At 44.0% G+C, this 18,689-nt stretch overlaps 1 protein-coding gene across 4 annotated transcripts in view; it reads right to left on the bottom strand.

Annotated features, from left to right (window-relative positions):
* The window catches only part of GNPTAB (N-acetylglucosamine-1-phosphate transferase subunits alpha and beta), an 85,604-nt gene that overhangs the window by 31,700 nt on the left and 35,215 nt on the right, over window positions 1-18,689 (bottom strand). For 3 of the 4 annotated variants that reach the window (XM_020881148.2, XM_020881150.2, XM_020881149.2), the window contains exons 3-7: window positions 14,806-14,925; window positions 13,723-13,764; window positions 11,355-11,560; window positions 3,679-3,743; window positions 3,281-3,415 (exon numbers count right to left, since the gene is read on the bottom strand). In XM_020881148.2, the coding sequence (XP_020736807.2) occupies window positions 3,281-3,415; window positions 3,679-3,743; window positions 11,355-11,560; window positions 13,723-13,764; window positions 14,806-14,925 (568 nt within the window). Of the gene's footprint in view, window positions 1-3,280; window positions 3,416-3,678; window positions 3,744-11,354; window positions 11,561-13,722; window positions 13,765-14,805; window positions 14,926-18,689 lie in introns of those variants that run through there. The other variant, XM_020881151.2, reaches the window with a different exon arrangement.

Raw genomic sequence — 18,689 nt, 5'->3', positions numbered from 1 at the left:
CATGAATGAAGACATCCAAAAAGAAAATGATTTAGAGGAAGCTGAAAATAAAGACCACGGATATATGCTAGTATAAAATAAAAATTTTTAAAAGGACCATGATAACCTGATTTCTCAAAAGTTGAATTCTATGTCCATCACACTAAAAAAAAAAATTCTACAGCAAAATTAGAGGGTAATTAATCAGATCACAAAAGGACTCACACCTCAAGGTATTGGGTAAAAAGTTCATTTGGATTTTTCTGTTAAGATAGGATTCTTCAGGCAAGAATACTGGAATGGGTAGCCATTCCCTTCTCCAGGGGATCGTCTGCACCCATGGGTCAAACCTGGGTCTCCTCCATTGCAGGCAGATTCTTTACCATCTGAGCCCACCAGGGAACCCCTAAGATGTTACGGAGAAACCCAAACAAAATTTTTGGCCAACCCAGTATCTCAGACTACAAAGTTTTCAATAGAGAAGATTGCTTGATTTGTAAGATTATAGTCCACAGAAGAGTTTTCATGAATTTGAATCTATCACCTTGCAAACAAAACCATTTTCAACTAACTCCCACTTCCCCTGATGGGGGTAAGAAGGGAATCTTACCTTCTTTTTCACTAAACAAGATGATGAAGGCCAAGTTGTTGGATGTATAAAATCATGACATCAAAAAACTAAAAGACTCCTTTGAATAATCACTCCACTAAAATGGTTCCCTTTACATCCCAGGACATTGTACACGGCAGGTGTTAGTCTTGCTTCTTGCTCATTCTCTCAATCAGGGCCCCTAAATGCCAGGCCCAGAGATGACCACTAGCGTACAAGATGAGCAGGCAGTACCTGTACCGAGATGCTCGCAGCCCGCCCAGGGTCTCTGGGACAGGACCGAGCCCAAGGTGGCTTTGGCGGTCACGGGCCTTAGCAAAGGCCACTGGAGGGTCCCGGGGAGGCACAGTGCTTCACCGTTCAGGTCCTGAACAGGAGCCGCGTCTCAGCCCTTCCTCCCACGTGCCACCGGGCACCCCCAACGTATTACCCCAAACTGAGCTTTCATTTCCCTCCCCACATCCTACTTCTCCCGTGAAGCTCTGAGTGTGGTTAATGTCACCATGTCCATCTTCACTGGTTCACATCCACTTCCCCTTTCAGTTTTCCTTCCGTGTCCTCCAGGAGCTAGTGAGCCAGCAGGTCAGGCTGAGGGCTTCCAGATGGTTCTGGAACCATTCTCAACACTGGCACCACTGCCAAGGCACCTGGGGAACCTGAATGTCTTGCTGGGCTGTGGCAGCAGTGGATGGGCTGGTTTCACTCGGTTAGCCTTGGCACGGTTCCTGGCACATAGCAGGTGTTTAATCAATGCTAGACTGGGAACCCGGTGGTTGGAAACTTCATTCTCAGGGTGCCCATAATAGAACCAGGAAGTAGGACCCAAAGAAAGACAGTGCCTTGGAGAACCAGCCTTGAATGCTGACACCATCATCTTTCTGTGCTTCCTCCTCCTCATTTTCTCTTGAGCCTCCAAAAATCAGAAGCCCTTATTCCTGAAGCCAATCACAGGTGCTAGCACTGTGACAGTGAGCTGCAATAAATACTGTGAATACCTGGCTGGATTGCCCAGGAGGTGCCAGCCTCCACAATCACAGGTCTGGGGAATCCAGATCAACCTCCAGCCGGGTGAATGGCGGAGGAGGGGGCGTCCCCGTGGACAGAGCCTGGGGTTTTACTGCCTCCTTCAAGTCCTGCCCTCCCTGTCTCTCCTGGGACTCACCACTGCGCACTGCCCCAAACTAGCCTCCCAAAGGGGTGACCACGACTTGGATCTTTTGGCAGGCCACGCTCACCCAGCAGCAGATTCGCTGGTCAAAAGTACAGACAGACACCACGTCTACACCCGTACAACTAACAGCTAGGAAGCTAAGAAGCTGAATAAATGCTGATCTATGGGTTTATCTGCCCAAATCAACACTGAAAATAATTCAGGGGAAGGAGGAATATATTTATTTATTTCAAGAAAAAACTACAGATTAAGAAATAATCCAACCCTCATCGGGCTGGGCATTACCATATTTCCAGGTACCAGAAAGAAAATTATGGGGGAAAATATGAAGAAAAGACAGAAGTGTCATTCATATTACCAAGGTATTTACAAAGGTAACACAAAGTATCTTAAAACAGTGAAACACTTAGGGGAAAGGAAAGGAAGGAAACTCAGACAGGCAGAGAGAAAACACGGTCCAGACATAAACTCAAAAAGCCCCTAGTCACAGCTCTCCCCGCACTGCCTCCACCTCCATCCCTTCACCTCCCCATTGTTAAGTGACATCAACAGGAGACAGAGGGAAGAAGCAGGAAGCTAAAAACTGGCAGAATTTAGAGAACGCTTCTTTGTAAAATCAGGAGCAGAGCCTAGCAAATCCTGAGCCAAGACCTTTATGCCTTCCATCCTGAGGGAGGAAGCATTCATCCTTACAACCTTACAGCAGGCATCCTGACAGAAGGTCCCAAGGACGGCACACCCGCACGACCTGTGCCCTATGTCAATCAGACACACGGCTCTAAGGACGAGAAAGGTTAACGCATGTCACAGCCTCCAAAGTCAGCTCTGACGGATGGGCTCGGTGTTCAAGTGCGAAGAGTTAACATGTGTAAATACTGTATATTTGTTTGTGGCTCAGCTAGCTATTAAAGAATGAAGGGCTCCCATTATCAAATTTCCAAGTACCTGCAGCATTGCCCTGTGTGCGTGGAAGCTCTAAGCAAGTTCGCAGGTTGGGGCCTGTGTGTGCCTGCAAACACGTGTTGGGCCTCCCCCATCCCCTCCTCCTTCCACGCTCACTCTCAGCAGCCGTAACAGCACCTGGCTCACACAGACGCACTTTTGTTAAACAAATGAATCCTTATTCTGCCTAGGAAACCTACAGTCCAAGTCAGACTCCTAACATTTGGAATTAAAAGCAAAAATTAAGAGTAAAAAAGCCAGAATCTTCTACAAATAAAAAGCTGTCTTTACGACAGCATATGTGACAGACTGGAGAACCTCTTTGCTTCATTTGGGTTTTTTGGTTTATTTTTTGGCCACACCACTCAGTTTATTGAATCTTAGTTCCCCAACCAGGGATTGAACCTGCACTCTCAACAGTAAAAGCACAGAATCCTAACCACTGGACCACCAGGGAATTCCCCCTCTCTGCGTCTTGTCGTCAGCTATACTATGAATATAACGGAAGGGGCTGCCGAGAAGAGGCATGCGTTAAATGGGATGTGCTATACTAATCGCTCTATTTTCTAAGCTCTTACCAGTTTTATTTTAGAAGAAAGATTTTCTGGCAATTTTGCTTTTAGTTGATTTGTTTCCTTGAATGTCGGTGGAAATCCACTCAGGAAAGCCAAATCTGGCATTAGCACTAGCCCAGGGGCTTCCTTATCTGTTGTCTAAAATAAGAACAGGAAAAACACAGCTCACTTTCCACATAATAAGGCTGGTGAAAACTTACAGCTGAGAAAACTAGGAAAGATCTGTTATTGCATCACACAAGCTTCAAAACAAGAATGGTATGATTATTTAAATCAATACTAGTACTGGAAAGCTTACAGGAAAAGTAAACATTAAAAAGCCTCTCAAAGTAAAACAGCTTTATTTCTCACACTTTTATTCTAACGGATTGCAAAAATACAGCTAATTTAAAGTAACATACCAAATAGCCCCTCCAAACTGTCTGTCTGCTGTTTCCTTTAAACATTCCAGCCTGGGCATCTTCAACTACAACAGAGAATACAATAAACAAGCATGATTTTAATGAATACTTAACCATGATGTCTGGCAGGATACTGTACAAGGCATTTTGAGAGCTGTCAAATTTTCCAGTAGTCATGTATGGATGTGAGAGTTGGGCTATAAAGAAAGCTGTGTGCCAAAGAATTGATGCTTTTGAACTGTGGTGTTGGAGAAGACTCGAGAGTCCCTTGGACTGCAAGGAGATCCAACCAGTCCATCCTAAAGGAGATCAGTCCTGGGTGTTCATTGGAAGGACTGATGTTGAAACTGAAACTCCAATACTTTGGCCACCTGATGCAAAGAGCTGACTCATTTGAAAAGACCCTGATGCTGGGAAGGACTGGGGGCAGGAGGAGAAGGGGACAGCAGAGGATGAGATGGTTGGATGGCATCACTGACTCGATGGACATGAGTTTGAGTAAACTCTGGGAGTTGGTGATGGACAGGGAGGCCTGGTGTGCTGCAGTCCATGGGTCGCAAAGAGTCGGACACGACTGAGCGACTGAACTGAAACCAGTATAACACATGGTCTCAGAGAAAAGGTAGTTGGGGGAGACAGAATTAACCCATCCAACAAAAGGGGAGCTACTGTAACCCACTGTAATTCTGCAGGACTGAAGGAGAGGCTCTGGTGTGCAGAGGAAACAGAAGTGAAAAGATTGACGGGAATGACAGAGGTAGGACCAAACATCAAACATCCACAAGTTTCATTTAAAAAATAAAATTGTTTGATGAAGTGTAAAACATTTGGGAGTGGTGGGTACGAGGAAGAAAGGGAAACCAGAAGGGGCCCTTGAAAGCCAGGCCAGTGGCATTTATTGATAGACGGACGTGGGGAGGCACTGTAAGTCCGGGGGTTCCCCCAGAGTCACCGTGAACTCCTGTGATTCGTCAGGCAATGTGATTAGAGCAGATTAAGTTGGGAGTCGGGAGGGTGATAGGCTTCGCAGGTGGTGCGGCAGTAAAGAATCTGCCTGCTGACACAGGAGACCTGGGTTCAATCCCTGGGTTGGGACAATCCCCTGGAGTAGGAAATGGCAACCCACTCCAGCATTCTTGCCTTGGAAATCCCCTGGACAGAGGAGCCTGGCGGGCTACAGTCCATGGGGTCGCCAAGAGTCATACATGACTGGGCAACTAAGCATGCACAAGCAAGGACGGTGATGATGCATGCCGACCAGGCGAGAGCTGTCGAGTGGTAGGGACGAATGGAATCAGCAACCTGCTGACATCTGGGGACCACGGAAAACAGGAGGTCAGAAGGCTGTAATCCTCATTCTCAAAACAGACACAGAAAGCAGGTCCACAGATTATAGCCCGCAAGATGGAGGTCAACCCTGGGCAAGAGCCTCAAATGTACCATAAAAATATAGTTGGTGAGTGCTGGAGAAGGTCTTCACAGTATACTGTTTATCTTTAATGGAAGCACTGGGGGCTAACTGCATGAGTCCATCATGGATAAATTTATCAGATACACACTTCACTCTGTCCCCATCTGTCTCTCCCCGCTGATAAGGTGGATCCTATACTGGTAGATCATTTCATGGCAAACACACGGAGGAAAAGTGGAAACAGTGACAGAGTTTATTCTCTTGGGCTCCAAAATCACTGCGGATGGTGACTGCAGCCATGAAATTAAAAGATGCTTGCTCTTTGGAAGGAAAGCTATGACAAACCTAAACAGCGTATTAAAAAGTAGAGACATCACTTTGCTGACAAATGTCCATATGGTCAAAGCTATGGTTTTTCCAGCAGTCATGTACGGATGTGAGAGCTGAACCATAAAAAAGGCTGACCAGCACAGAATTGATGCTTTCAAATTGTGGTGCTGGAGAAGGCTCTTGAGAGTCCCTTGGACTGCAAGGAGATAAAACCAGTCAATCCTAAAACAAATCAACCCTCAATATTCACTGGAAGGACTCAAACTGAAGCTGAAGCTCTAATACTTAGGTCACCTGATGCAAAGAGCAGACTCATTGCAAAAGACCCTGATGCTGGGAAAGATTGAAGGCAGGAGAAGAGGACGACAGAGGATGAGATGGTTGGATGGCATCACCGACTTGATGGACATGAGTTTGAGCGAGCTTCGGGAGTTGGTGATGGACAGGGAAGCCTGGCGTGCTGTGGTCCATGGGGTCGCAAAGAGTCAAACATGACTTAGCAACTGAACAACAACAATACTGGTCGATCAGACAATTAGAAGAGTTGCACAGTATGTCTTTGTTCATAATCTCAGGAAGGCAGCTGAACACCACCTCATGTCATCTTTATGGGTCTAACAGAGACTAGACCTCAAGTTAGGCAGGTTATAACCAATTCTCACCAGAGAATATAAAATTATAAAAGCTATAGTCAACCCAAAGAGGGGTTTTGGAGTTCTGCTATAGGTTCTGTCTTGTTCAACAATCCATCAAGGTTTTGGAAGATACAGAAGTCATGCTTGTGGAATGTGTGGGCTTACAGGAAGCTAACAGAGAAGCTATTACTCTGGGTAACAGAGCAAAGGTTCCCCCCAAAGTCCTTGACTGTTTAGAGCCATCAGTCAAATCTAGCAAAATAAAGTCTCCTACAAACAGAGGTAAGATCTTTAACTGGGCAACAAAACAAAACCAAGTATAAATTAAAAGGAATCTTTGAAGAAAAATCAAAATTTAAAAAAATTAAATAAAATGGGTATTTTAGTTAGTAAATGTAAGTTTTAAAAAAAAGACTTAAGAGGCATTTTAGTCGACAGTGAGTTCAGAATGAGTCAGTAATGCTAAGGCCATACTGAATTTCCTCCTAATGCTGTGCTTTTAAGCAAGAGAGGGCTTAGAATAAGAAGGGTGATATTCCCCAACACCAACCCATCAGGAAACCCTATTGAGTTGACCTTCAAAATGTCCAGAGTCTAACCACTTCTCACCACCACGCTGATCCAAGCCCCTTTCCTTCTTACCTCAATTATTACAACCTTTGCCCCTCCTCAGTCTGTTCCCACTATAGCAGCCAGACTGATTCTTCTGGAACATAAGTCAGATCACAAAACCCTTCGATGATGGATTCCACAACACACTCTGATTTAAAGGCAAAAGCCTGTACCATCTGGTGTCTGTTGCTTCTCTGGGCTCATCGCTTGCTCTCTCCTCGTTCACTCTGTGCTAGCCACACTGGCCTCCCTGCTCTTCTTCCAACGTGTCAGACAGACTCCTGCCTCAGGGGCCTCCCACTGGCTATTCCACTTACCGTGTATATAGGGAATATATGGAGAAGCACTGCTTGCCCACAGACTCATGTGGCAGGCTCTCTCACCTCCTTCCAATTTTCATCAGAAATCACTCCCTTGGGGAGTCTGCCCTACCCACCCCCTAAATTTCCCGTCCTATTTTCTCCACAGCATTCATCTTCTACAAACTATAGGATAACCTGTATGCTCTATCAGTCATCTGAGCCCTGGGCCAAGATGTAAATTTGATGAGGGCAGGGATTTCTGTCCGTCTGTTCACTTCTGCATCTGGCATATAGTAGGCACTTGATAAACAGTGAAGAAACAGTCCCGATCTCTTTGAAGACTGAACCACACTGGAATAGTGTTCAATTCCAGGTGAAACACTTTAAAGGTAATAGAAACTAAAGTTCATTCTGAGAGGATCAAACGAGGGTGCAGTCAAGTACCTTACAGACAGCTAAAGAAGAAGAAACGTTACACAGGGCAGGGACTGGCTGCACCGGATCCCAAGGGCACAAACTGAACTAGTGTGACAAAGCTGTAAGGAAGCACTTCGTAGTTCCTCGTAAAAATCAATGTAGTCCAGAGGCAGAATCAATTGTCACAGGGGGAAATTCATTTCCTAAACATCAAAGGAGACAAGCTTGACTGGAAAACCCATTTTGCTGAGATGCGGGTCCTGGCTGCAGGGCTGGACCATGTGACTGCTGAAGTCCTGTCCAATTGGCAGTGCGGGACACAGAGGAAGTGGCAGGGTGATCAGGAGAGGGCAGAAATGACACGTTTCAGAAGGAAAAAAAACCAACCGACAGATCTCAATGATTAACTGGAAAGAAGTTAAATGAGATTATCTTTAACATGCCAAACATGGCTAAAATTTCTTAATCTAGATCAGGGTTTGGCAGTCCATGGTCCAAAATCTAGCCACTGCTGGATTCAGCATGGACCCGATCTAAAAACAATGTTAGCATTTTTAAACGGCTGAATGTTTATGCAAATACCTATATGATATCTGGCATTTTGCCTCTTAGCCCACAAAGCCTAAACTATTTACTACCTGGTCCTTTATGAAACAATTCTGCTATCCGTGATCTAGATACCTAAGCATGAGAAAAGAGTTGAGTTTGTGGCCTACTAAAAATGGAAGCTACATGAAGGTAGGAATGTGCCTTTTTTTCCCCTCTGCTGTTTGCCTAAAACAACAACCAACTCAGAGCAGTGGCTCAACAAATATTTACTAAATGAGTCAATGTGATAAGCAGGACAGTCAAATAAAAACCCAAGTGGAAATTAAAAAACAGTGTTTAAGAGACTATCACTTACTATGAATCTTACCTATATCACACATTACAATCCTTTTTTTTGGCCACATATGGGATCTGAGTTCCCTGACCAGTGATCGTGACCAGTGACCAGTTCCCATACCCCCTGCATTGGAAGTGTGGAGTCTTAACCACTGGACAGCCAGGGAAACCCCAAACTTTACAATCTTTTACATCTTTGACATGTCATAAAATGAGTAGAGGAAAACCCAAGCTTCTCTCCATAGACTTTATAAATGAGTTATAATTGCTATATAATATCATTCCTTTTTCTCTTCAGGTGAAGTGTTATCAGAGTAAATTGCCAATATCCACTGGATCATCAAAAAAGCAAGCAAGGTACAAAAAACCATCTACTTCTGCTTTATTGACTACTCCAAAGCCTTTAACTGTGTGGAGCACAACAAACTGTGGACAATTCTTAAAGAGATGGGAATACCAGATCACCTGACCTGCCTCCTGAGAAATCTGTATTCGGGTCAAGAAGCAACAGTTAGAACTGGACATGGAACAACAGACCAGTTCCAAATTGGGAAAGGAGTACGTCAAGGCTGCAAATTGTCACCCTGTTTATTTAACTTATATGCAGAGTACGTCACGCGAAATGCCGGAAGAAGCACAAGCTAGATTCACGATTTCAAGAAATATCAATAACCTCAGATATGCAGATAACACCACCCTTATGGCAGAAAGCGAAGAACTAAAGAGCCTCTTGATGAAAGTGAAAGAGGAGAGTGAAAAAGCTGGCTTAAAACTCAATATTAGGAAAACTAAGATTATGGCATCTGGTCCAATCACTTCATAGCAAATAGATGGGGAAAAATGGAAACAATGATAGGCTGTATTTTTTTTGGGCTCCAAAATCACTGCAGATGGTGACTGCAGCCATGAAATTAAAAGACACTTGTTCGTTGGAAGGAAAGCCATGATCAACCCAGACACCATATTAAAAAGCAGAGACATTACTTTGCCAACAAAAGTCTGTCTAGTCAAAGCTATGGTTTTTCCAGTAGTCATGTACAGATGTGAGAGGTGGACTATAAAAAAAAGCTGTGTGCTGAAGAATTGATGCTTTTGAACTTTGCTGTTGGAGAAGACTCTTGAGAGTCCCTTGGACTGCAAGGAGATCCAACCAGTCCATCCTAAAGGAGATCAGTCCTGAATATTCATTGGAAGGACTGATGCTGAAGCTGAAACTCCAATACTTTGGCCACCTGATGTGAAGAACTAACTCATTTGAAAAGACCCTGATGCTGGGAAAGACTGAAGGCAGGAGGAGAAGGGACGACAGAGGAAAAGATGGTTGGATGGCATCACCAACTCGATGGACATGAGTTTGAGTATGCTCTGGGAGTTGGTGATGGACAGGGAAGCCTGGGTTGCTACAGTCCATGGGGTCGCAAAGAGTTGGACATAACTGAACTGAAAGCTAAACTCAGCCAAACAATAAATCATGTAGCTTGTTAAATTTGTCAAAAATTGTCCTTTACTTTCCCTATATATTTAAAAATATAGCATAAATTTTAAAAATAAGTTTCTATACAAAATAGTTCAGAAACAGGTTGGTAATGTGAAGGGGGAGACATCTGCACTTGGACCTTTCAAATCACAAACAATAAGTACCAGGAAATGAGCACTATGCCAGACACTGTTCAGCACACAAACTGGTGAGGTGGTTTCTGCTGGGAAGAAATCAGATGAGAACCCCAGAAACTCCAATGCAGTCAAAAACTAAGCTGTGAGGTAAATTACAAGTGCTACAGGGATAGAGAAAAATGAAATCATCGTGAATGTCCCAGTACAGGATCCTCATGGAGACAGCACTGGAGATGGGGCTGGAAAGAACAGGCGACGGCCGGAATTCCCTGGTGGTCCAGTGGTTAGGACTCTGTGCTTTCAATGCCAGGGCTTTCAGTCCCTGGTCAGGGAACTAAGATCCCACAAGCCATATGGCACAGACACACACACACACACGAAGAACAGGAGATGGGCTGGGAGAGGAAGAAGAATGGGACAGACAACAATCTGTGCGTAGACACTGACAGTTGCAAGGAGATGCAAGGAGGGCTGGGAAGCAAGGGATGACGGGCACGACCAAGGCAACTAAACCTCGATCTGGACCATCAGCAAGAGGGTTTGTATCCATGTAAAAAACAAATACGTACTACTATTATTCTCTCCAAAGAGAGAGCCGCTGTAAACAGGTTGGAAAACGCTGATTTTATCAGTTATGTGCTGGACAGATCCGAGAAGAACTTTAGAGGTAGACAGAGTAGACAGGACTCTATTATTGGAACTGAGTGAAGAAATTTGGTCTGGTGTAGAGGAAATCTGATTAAGTATGAAAGATAAGATTTTTGCAAAAAAAAAAAAAAAGCAGCTCATAGGATGCGGCTGATTACAGATTAGAGTAAGAACAGGTCGAAGACAGTTCCAGAATGAGAACTTGAGAACAGAACTGTAAAGGGGGCGAGGCAGCTTTCATCTTACGCAAGGGAAAACAGAGGTTCCGGGGAGCGCGGCTCAGCGCCGAGGAAGGCTAAGAAAGAGGAAGGATCACGGAGGGAGACTCAGGCGTGGGGCTCAGCAGCTCAGTGGCCAGATGGGAGGACGGGATCTCGAAGGACGTGGGTGCAGCTTTTATGCGAAGAATTACAAATTTAATGATATTATCTGGCCAAATCAACTGCATAACCAGACATTTCAGAACATTCAGCATGAATGCTCCAAGTATGGTCAATCCAAGCTGCAGAAGACAACCTCACTGAGGAATTATATGGTTTAAAAAAAAAAAAAGCCTCCAGAATAACTCAGAGCCAAGAGAATACAGTAAACATTGAGTTCCAGGTTTCAGGACCTGACCTCAGCATTCAGGCTGGCATGTGTATTGCACAGAATGAAATATATATAACCCCTTTCTGAAATACAATAGCAGCTCTTCTGCTTCCTGTTATATTTTTAGTTTATCAGGCATTTTTAAAAAACTTAATTCTGTTCCATTCAAACTTGTGTTATCCCAGCATCCAATGATATCAAGACTTTAAAACACCCACAAGAAGATCTTACCGTTCTTAGTACTGTCGAAAACAACAACTGAGACGTTAGTGGAAGGGTTTTTTGGTTTTGCAACGTTGAATACATCACTGGCAGAATGGAAAGAAGGATAAAGAGACGGCAGGTCCTTCAGTGTGATGTTGGCGGGCAGGGCTGGGTCCAGGACAAGCATTGGCACCTTAATGCAATGCGTCAGCAAACACTCCAGAGGCTTCTCACTGGAAAGACACAGACACGCTCATAGCCACGTGCTTGAAAAATGTAAGCAACGCTGAGAAGCCCACTGGTTACTACTAAATTTTACAGGTGTTTCTTCTGTGTTTTATTTAAAAATCATAAATGCTCAATAAACAAGGAGTTCTATTCAAGAATATAAAAATTTAGTGAGTTAGCAAGTCTGGTAGAAAATTATCAAACAAGTGCAACTCAAAAGAGCTTTCCAACTCCTATTAATAAAGTAAGACTGCCACAAAATTTACTAACTCAAAGGTGCACAAGAAATTAAGCATTTCATTACTATTGTTTTCAACATCATCTGTAACTCCAGTAAAGCCCATGATTAAACAGGTTAGGAAGTAGATAAATTCTGGTTAACAATGTCATCAGTTTACCAATTCCAACTAGAATAAAACTTAGTGCCCTGAATATAACAGAACACAAGGCAAAAAAAAGTAAATGTGACACAGCGTGATGGATATACATGAAATATCCCTGCCTAAACATAAGAAACACCTAGGATAACAGTCAGTGGCCACAGAGAATTCAGGAGGTAGGAGCTATGACCAGTTAATAAACAATGCATGAAACTGTGAAACCTCATCAATGGTCAAAGAAATGCAAAGAAAACAATGACCTTTAGCTTACTAAATTAGCACCCCTCAAAATATGAAGAGGCAATGCTTGTCTAAGTGTAGCATGCCTACCCTTCTCAAACTCTGCAGTGTCCCTCCAGATGAATTCCCCATTTCCTCTCTACAAAAGCAATTTGCTAATATATACACATACATTATGTATACATATGGGCTTCCCTGGAGGCTCAGATGGTAAAGAATCTGCCTGCAATGCAGGAGACCTAGCTTTGATCCCTGGGTCAGAAAGATACCCTGGAGAAGGGAATGGCAACCCACTCCAGAGTTCTTGCCTGGAGAACTCCATGGACAGAGCAGCCTAGCGGGCTACAGTCCATGGGGTCACAAAGAGTCAGACACGACTGCGTGACTCACACACACACCCCCCTACACCTCCATCAGACCCATGAAAACACACATGTGCTTCTTCCACAGTAGTTTATGTCCAGGAATGTAGTCCAAGTGGAAGAGAAACAAAAACAGGAAAAACAGGCAAACCCACATGCAGAAAATGCCACAGACCCACAGACAGCATCAGTAGTGAAAATACAGCAGTTCCCAACATTTAGCAAATTATAGTACACTTTATGGAATATTATATAACTATTAAAATGGACAAGTAAGAAGCAGTAAGATACATAGAAATATGTACGATTACATAAAACAAAAAACAGAATACAAAACTGTACAGATGAGAAACTGTTTACTGTAAAAACGTGCATGAAAAGGAAATAGGAAACGGTCACAGTTGCGGAGTGAGGGCCGCAGAATTACGCGAGCTTGTTCTTTCCTTTCTTCTTGACCTTTCTGTGATGTTGCATCACAGCTTCAATTTAAAAGTCATTTAAAAATAACAGTATTAGCAATAGGTATTTATAAATAAATATGCATAATTAACATTGAGAGATGATTCAGAAGGCACTTCTGGATCACTCCTATGAATAACTCTTCTATTTTAAGTCTGATGGTTCAGTGGGCAAGTGGCAGTTAACAGACTTCCGCTTGTTCGTGCGACAGTCTTGTGTCAAGGGCCTATTTAGTGTCAGGTACGATTCCAATGAAGAGCAATAATCTGATTCTTGTCATTGGGTTAAATCTCCTTCCCAAATCCTTAGATCTAAGACATATGATTAGGTTGGCTTTTAAAGATAAGGAAATATATGTTGAACACATAATGAAGCAATGGACATAGATCCTATAAATGAAAACACCAGGTATAAGTTAGATTTGAGTGGACCAAGAGAATAGCACATCAAGACAGATGAACAGCAAGGGCAAGGAAGAAAAACGTTACCTAATGCATCTAGAAACGATAAAGCTTTGGTTACCTACAACAAGAATATCAGAGCTCTCAATCAACTCTGCCATTCTGTTCTCATCTAATGTATGCACTCAATTTAGGGAAGAGTGACTGAACAGGAGCAAGAGGAAGCAAAAAATACCATGCAGCCACAAAAGCAAGGAAGAAAAATCTGGACATTTCACTTCTCTCCTTTGATTTTCACTCCTGAGAGGAAAATCAAAATGCTTACCTCTTCTTGGTTGGTTCTGTTGTGTTCTTTCCAAGGATTTCTCTAGTGAAAGGACACAGATTTCATTACACACACATGGACAAGTGTTAGCCTTACATGAGAATATGAGGGAATTTAACAACATTGATTTTCCTGGTTACGCCACATGGACCAACCAGTAGGTTAAAAGTACTGTCCTGTGTAAAATATTTATGCATAATAAATTCTACATTTTAATAAGATATAATCTACAAATATTATCATGTCCCATCCACAGTAACCAGGAAAATTTACTTAAAATATAAGCTTTTACATTTTGTAGTAAAACTGGAACGAGGCTGTCGCAGTCATTTTCATGCGCAGAGAGAAGAGAGAGACAGACAGACAAATGTCTGTAGCACAGCAGGGCCAAAGGCCTGAAGCTGGGGCGCCCATAACATTTACAGAGAAACGAGTAGGGGGTTCCCGGTAAATACTCCTGAGGAACCGAAGGGGAAAGTACATCAGCCAGATCTCTGGTTCAGAAGGCTCTCCAGAAACCCACTGTACTTTTCCCAGATAAAGTAAATAAAATAATCAAAAATCCATTAAAACAACTACCCAGGTTTCTAATTCCTTAGTGTACTGTTCGATATTAAAAAGGGTGACAAACATACTTTTTACTACCTTTATCAAATGGAAGAAAAGTTATGTCTGCAGGTCTGTTTTATTTTCAAGGGACTAATCTAGCTATCTTGCATAACAAAACCTTACTGCATGAAACTGTCACACCTGGGACTCAGGCTAAATGGGGAGGAAGACCCGGGCTCCCCTGGGCGGCTCCTCCACCTTTCGGCCCTCAGAGACCTAGAGCACCACGTTCACGAGACCATGGCCACCCGGCAAGGTGAGGCCAAGATCTCGCCAAAGTGGCCAAGTCCTCGCTGGGCACCGGGGAACAAGGGTCGATGCATGACTGCCAGAATCGTGCAACGGCATGAACCTGAGATGCAGATTCTTGTTTGGACAACAACGTGAGCATCATCTCACCTTCTGAAGGGCATTGTTACTTATAACTGTAGAATGTGCTGTGTTTCGTTCTCTGAACAACCCAATCAGCTTTACCTCATTGCCTTCTGCTCCTCCTCCATCTGTTCTCTGACTTGCTGCAGCTCTTTCAGCAGCTCAAGATCTGTGCCATTCACCCAGGTGTAAACCACGTCGATCGGCATGGGCAGACAGAGCCTAGGGAAACCCATAAGTCCTCCGGCTTATACGCATTTTTCCAATATATTTGGGAATAAGGACAGCATACAGGGGTCAAGCTCAGAGGTTAGGAAAGAATGTCAACAAAAAGGTAATCCAACCATGGTGCATATCACAGCCTTGCATGTTTTGAAACTGGGGCTGGGGCAGTAATATTTACTGAGGACCTTCTCTGCGAGCTGCATTCTGCTAGACGCTTGATGTAGTTTTGCATCATTTGATCATCACAACCACCCTGTAAAGAGGCTGCTGTCCTTTCCATTTTAAGACTGCAGAGGAGGTCTTGGAAGCTCAAACTGCTACATTCTCAGTTTAGCAAACGAGGAAGCTGGGATACAAATGCAGCCAAACACAGAAAAGAAATTAGAAGCTTAAACAAAATGACCCCCAAAAAAGTCAGCCAGCAAACCACAATGTTGGGGATTCCCCTGTGGCTCAGCTGGTAAAGAATCCGCCTGCAATGCGGGACACCTAGGTTCGATCCCTGGGTTGGGAAGATGCCTTGGAGAAGGGAAAGGCTACCCACTCCAGTATTCTGGCCTGGAGAATTCCATGGACTGTATAGTCTGTGGGGTCACAAAGAGTCAGATACAACTGAGTGACTTTCACTTTCCACAACGAAAACCTACCCATTTAATGCCTCAGACTTCCCATTTTCTGTTGTCTCCAAGCCAGGGCCCTCCCAATCCTGTTTGCTGGACCCTGTTTTTTTCTTTTTTCATAGCAGTAATCTCCTAACATATTAAATAACTGACACGCTACATACACTGGTAATTCATGTGTGCCTCCCCTAGAATGTGAGCTCCACGGCAGCAGGAATCACATCTGCTTTGTTCCCTAAGTTCCCTGCGGACTAGGATTTGTGCCTGGCAGGTGGGAGCTCGATGCTTTACTTGAGACACTAGCACAGAAGACCTTCGCAGACCTGCTCAATGTTTCCCTTACTATCTATCACACCCCTGACCTAAGGAGTCAGTTAAATGAAAGTCACTCAGTCGTGTCCAGCTCTTTGTGACCCCATGGACTGTAGCCTGCCAGGCTCCTCTGTCCATGGAATTCTCCAGGCAAGATTACTGGAGTGGGTAGCCATTCCCTACTCCAGAGGATCTTCCCAACCCGGGGACCAAACCCAGGTCTCCCACATTGCAGGCGGATTCTTTACCATCTGAGTCACCGGGGAAGCCCAGATGTCAGGCAGGCTTTTAATTCCTGACTGTCCTGTCTAAGGTCCATCTCAGGTTTGCTGCTGCTGCTAAGTCGCTTCAGTCGTGTCCGACTGTCTGGGACCCCATGGACGGCAGCCCACCAGGCTCCCCCGTCCCTGGGATTCTCCAGGCAAGAACACTGGAGTGGGTTGCCATTTCCTTCTCCAATGCATGAAAGTGAAAAGTGAAGGTGAAGTCGCTCAGTCGTGTCCAACTCTTAGCGACCCCATGGACTGCAGCCTACCAGGCTCCTCCGTCCATGGGATTAACTCCTGCTAAAAGTTTTCTCCTTCTTTCCTTCATCAACTTACCAGGATCCTACCCATCTTTCAGAGCCTGCTCTGGAGCTATACTAGAGACTTCATGGTAACGTAAGACATATTTTGGATGATTCTGTTTCAGGTTTGATCTTTTCCAAGGAACGCTACACTTTCAGGGTTATTTTTTTTAGGGGGTGTGAGGGGGGTTGTTTTATTTTTAGGCCAAGGACCCAAGCTTACCCTCCTTTTTGTCTTCCTCACGGGTCAGGCACAGGATTGGGCCCCCGGTGCACAAAGGGCCCCAAAGACTAAAACGTTTGACAATCTTTGTTTTGGCCACAGGTTAATAATCTCGGGGGAAATAAGGCGGTTTGGGGGGTAAATCAGTCAAATTATGGAAGGAAGTAAATAGAGAGATAGTCACTTGTAGCTTAAAAGAAGATGAGATGACTGGATGAAAGAGGTGTTTATCCACTGATTGAATAACTGTTTCCTGAGCGCTCAGTGCTGGGGACTCAGCACAGACCGAAATGCATGCCTTCATGCAGCCTGCATTCTAGAAAGGTGAAGTCAGGAAATAAACCAAATAAATGAAGTCAGATGATGTTCAATGTTATGGAGCAGAAAGGGGAGATATACTGTGTGTCTAGGTCTTGTGGGGTGGGGGAGGGGGGTCAGTTTTAAATAGGGAGATCAGAGATGGCCTTACTGGAAGGCTGGCATTTCAGCAAAGAGATTAAGGAAGGGAGGAAGCTGCCGTGTGGGCAATTGGGCAAGCAGAGCCCAGAGAAGGAAAACGTCCTATGCAAATGCCCTGAGGCGGCTGCTTATCTGGCATGGTTAAACAATGAGAGGCCAGTGTGGCAGAGAGAAACAGGACCACAGGGAAGAACCTAAGAAGAGACGAGAGTCAAAGAGGGACCAGGGGACCCAGAGTCTCATGGGGAAAAATGTGGAAGCAATCACCTCACACTCAGGCATAAGTGACAGTCTCCGAGTCCTCCCGTCAAGGTGTGTCACTGCCTGCAAAATGCAATCTAAACCCCATAATCCACACCTTGTGCTCTAGACGTGCCAGCTATATGCCCTTACCCAAACAGGGCAACAGCTTGCAGGCTTCTGTACCTTTGAACGCACTTCTCCCTCTGCTTAGAATATCCTTTCTTTCATTCTTCTTTTAACCACTTCCTCATTCCCCAAACGCCCTCTTCCCTCACCTCTCACAAAGAAAATGTACTGCTTAACAGGCAACTTCCACTGTACTCCATACTCTAAGGAGTCCTTAGCATACTGGCTGTGCCATTTTTCTGTCTTCCACTACATCGAGCATCTCTAAGGCAGAAACAGTGTCATGCGTTCTGTGCCCATCTTCATTCATTACTTCCTCTCTCCCACACACTCTCAGGCTCTTGCTCCCTACTGTCATGATATGCAAACACTACCTTCTCTTGATCTTCTTCTGCATGTTTCTATATGGATGGTTCCGAATGTCAGCAGACATCAGAAGCACCTATAGGACTTGTTGGACAGATGGCTAGGCTCCATCTACAGAGTCTCTCATTAATTAGGTCTAGATTGGGGGCCCCAGAAACTGCATTCCTAACAAGTTCCCAGGTAATGCCAGTGCTGCTGGTCCAGAAACTCACTTTGAGTGACTTATATGTAGATTACAGTTCACTTTTTTTTTATTAAATAAATAAATACCCCCCCCCCCCCCACTAAAATATCACTTCTGTGTGAGGTCAGTGAGTTCCTCCTGTTCAACACTATGTGCCTAGGAATACTGCCTGAGACACAGTGGGGTTTAATATGTATTTATTGTCTAAATAACTATCAGTTCATTCCCTCAACATAAACAGTGGTCTCTTCTCTTAAAAAAAAAATGTTTCACATTACCCACATGTAAGTTAGGTCACAGGTGGTCTACGCTTAGACAAAAAATTAACAACGACAACAAAAAATCCCACTTAAGTGACATATTTTAGAAAGGCTTTTAAAAAGGAAGGAGAAATCTGTACATTCCAAAGTTTTCCTTTTAAAGTAACTATGAGCTATTAAAGATTGTTCTAATAGTCAAGAGATTATCTCTACAAGCTCTACCAAGGAAAGCAACATTAAATATATAATTCATTTATGTCCTGGCTCTTTGAGTAAGACTGCATTACATGATCAACTTAACTCTCCGGTGTTAAACTGACAGCCCTGAGAAGATCCTGTGATCTGCCCCTGGCCAGTGAGTCAGTTGTTTTTCTACTTATTAGACATGGTCACAGTGAGT

Source organism: Odocoileus virginianus, chromosome 23, assembly GCF_023699985.2.
Source record: "Odocoileus virginianus isolate 20LAN1187 ecotype Illinois chromosome 23, Ovbor_1.2, whole genome shotgun sequence".
Classification (NCBI taxonomy): Eukaryota; Metazoa; Chordata; class Mammalia; order Artiodactyla; family Cervidae; genus Odocoileus; species Odocoileus virginianus.
Note: the sequence above shows the minus strand (reverse complement) of the source record. Positions and strands in the feature narration are given on the sequence as shown.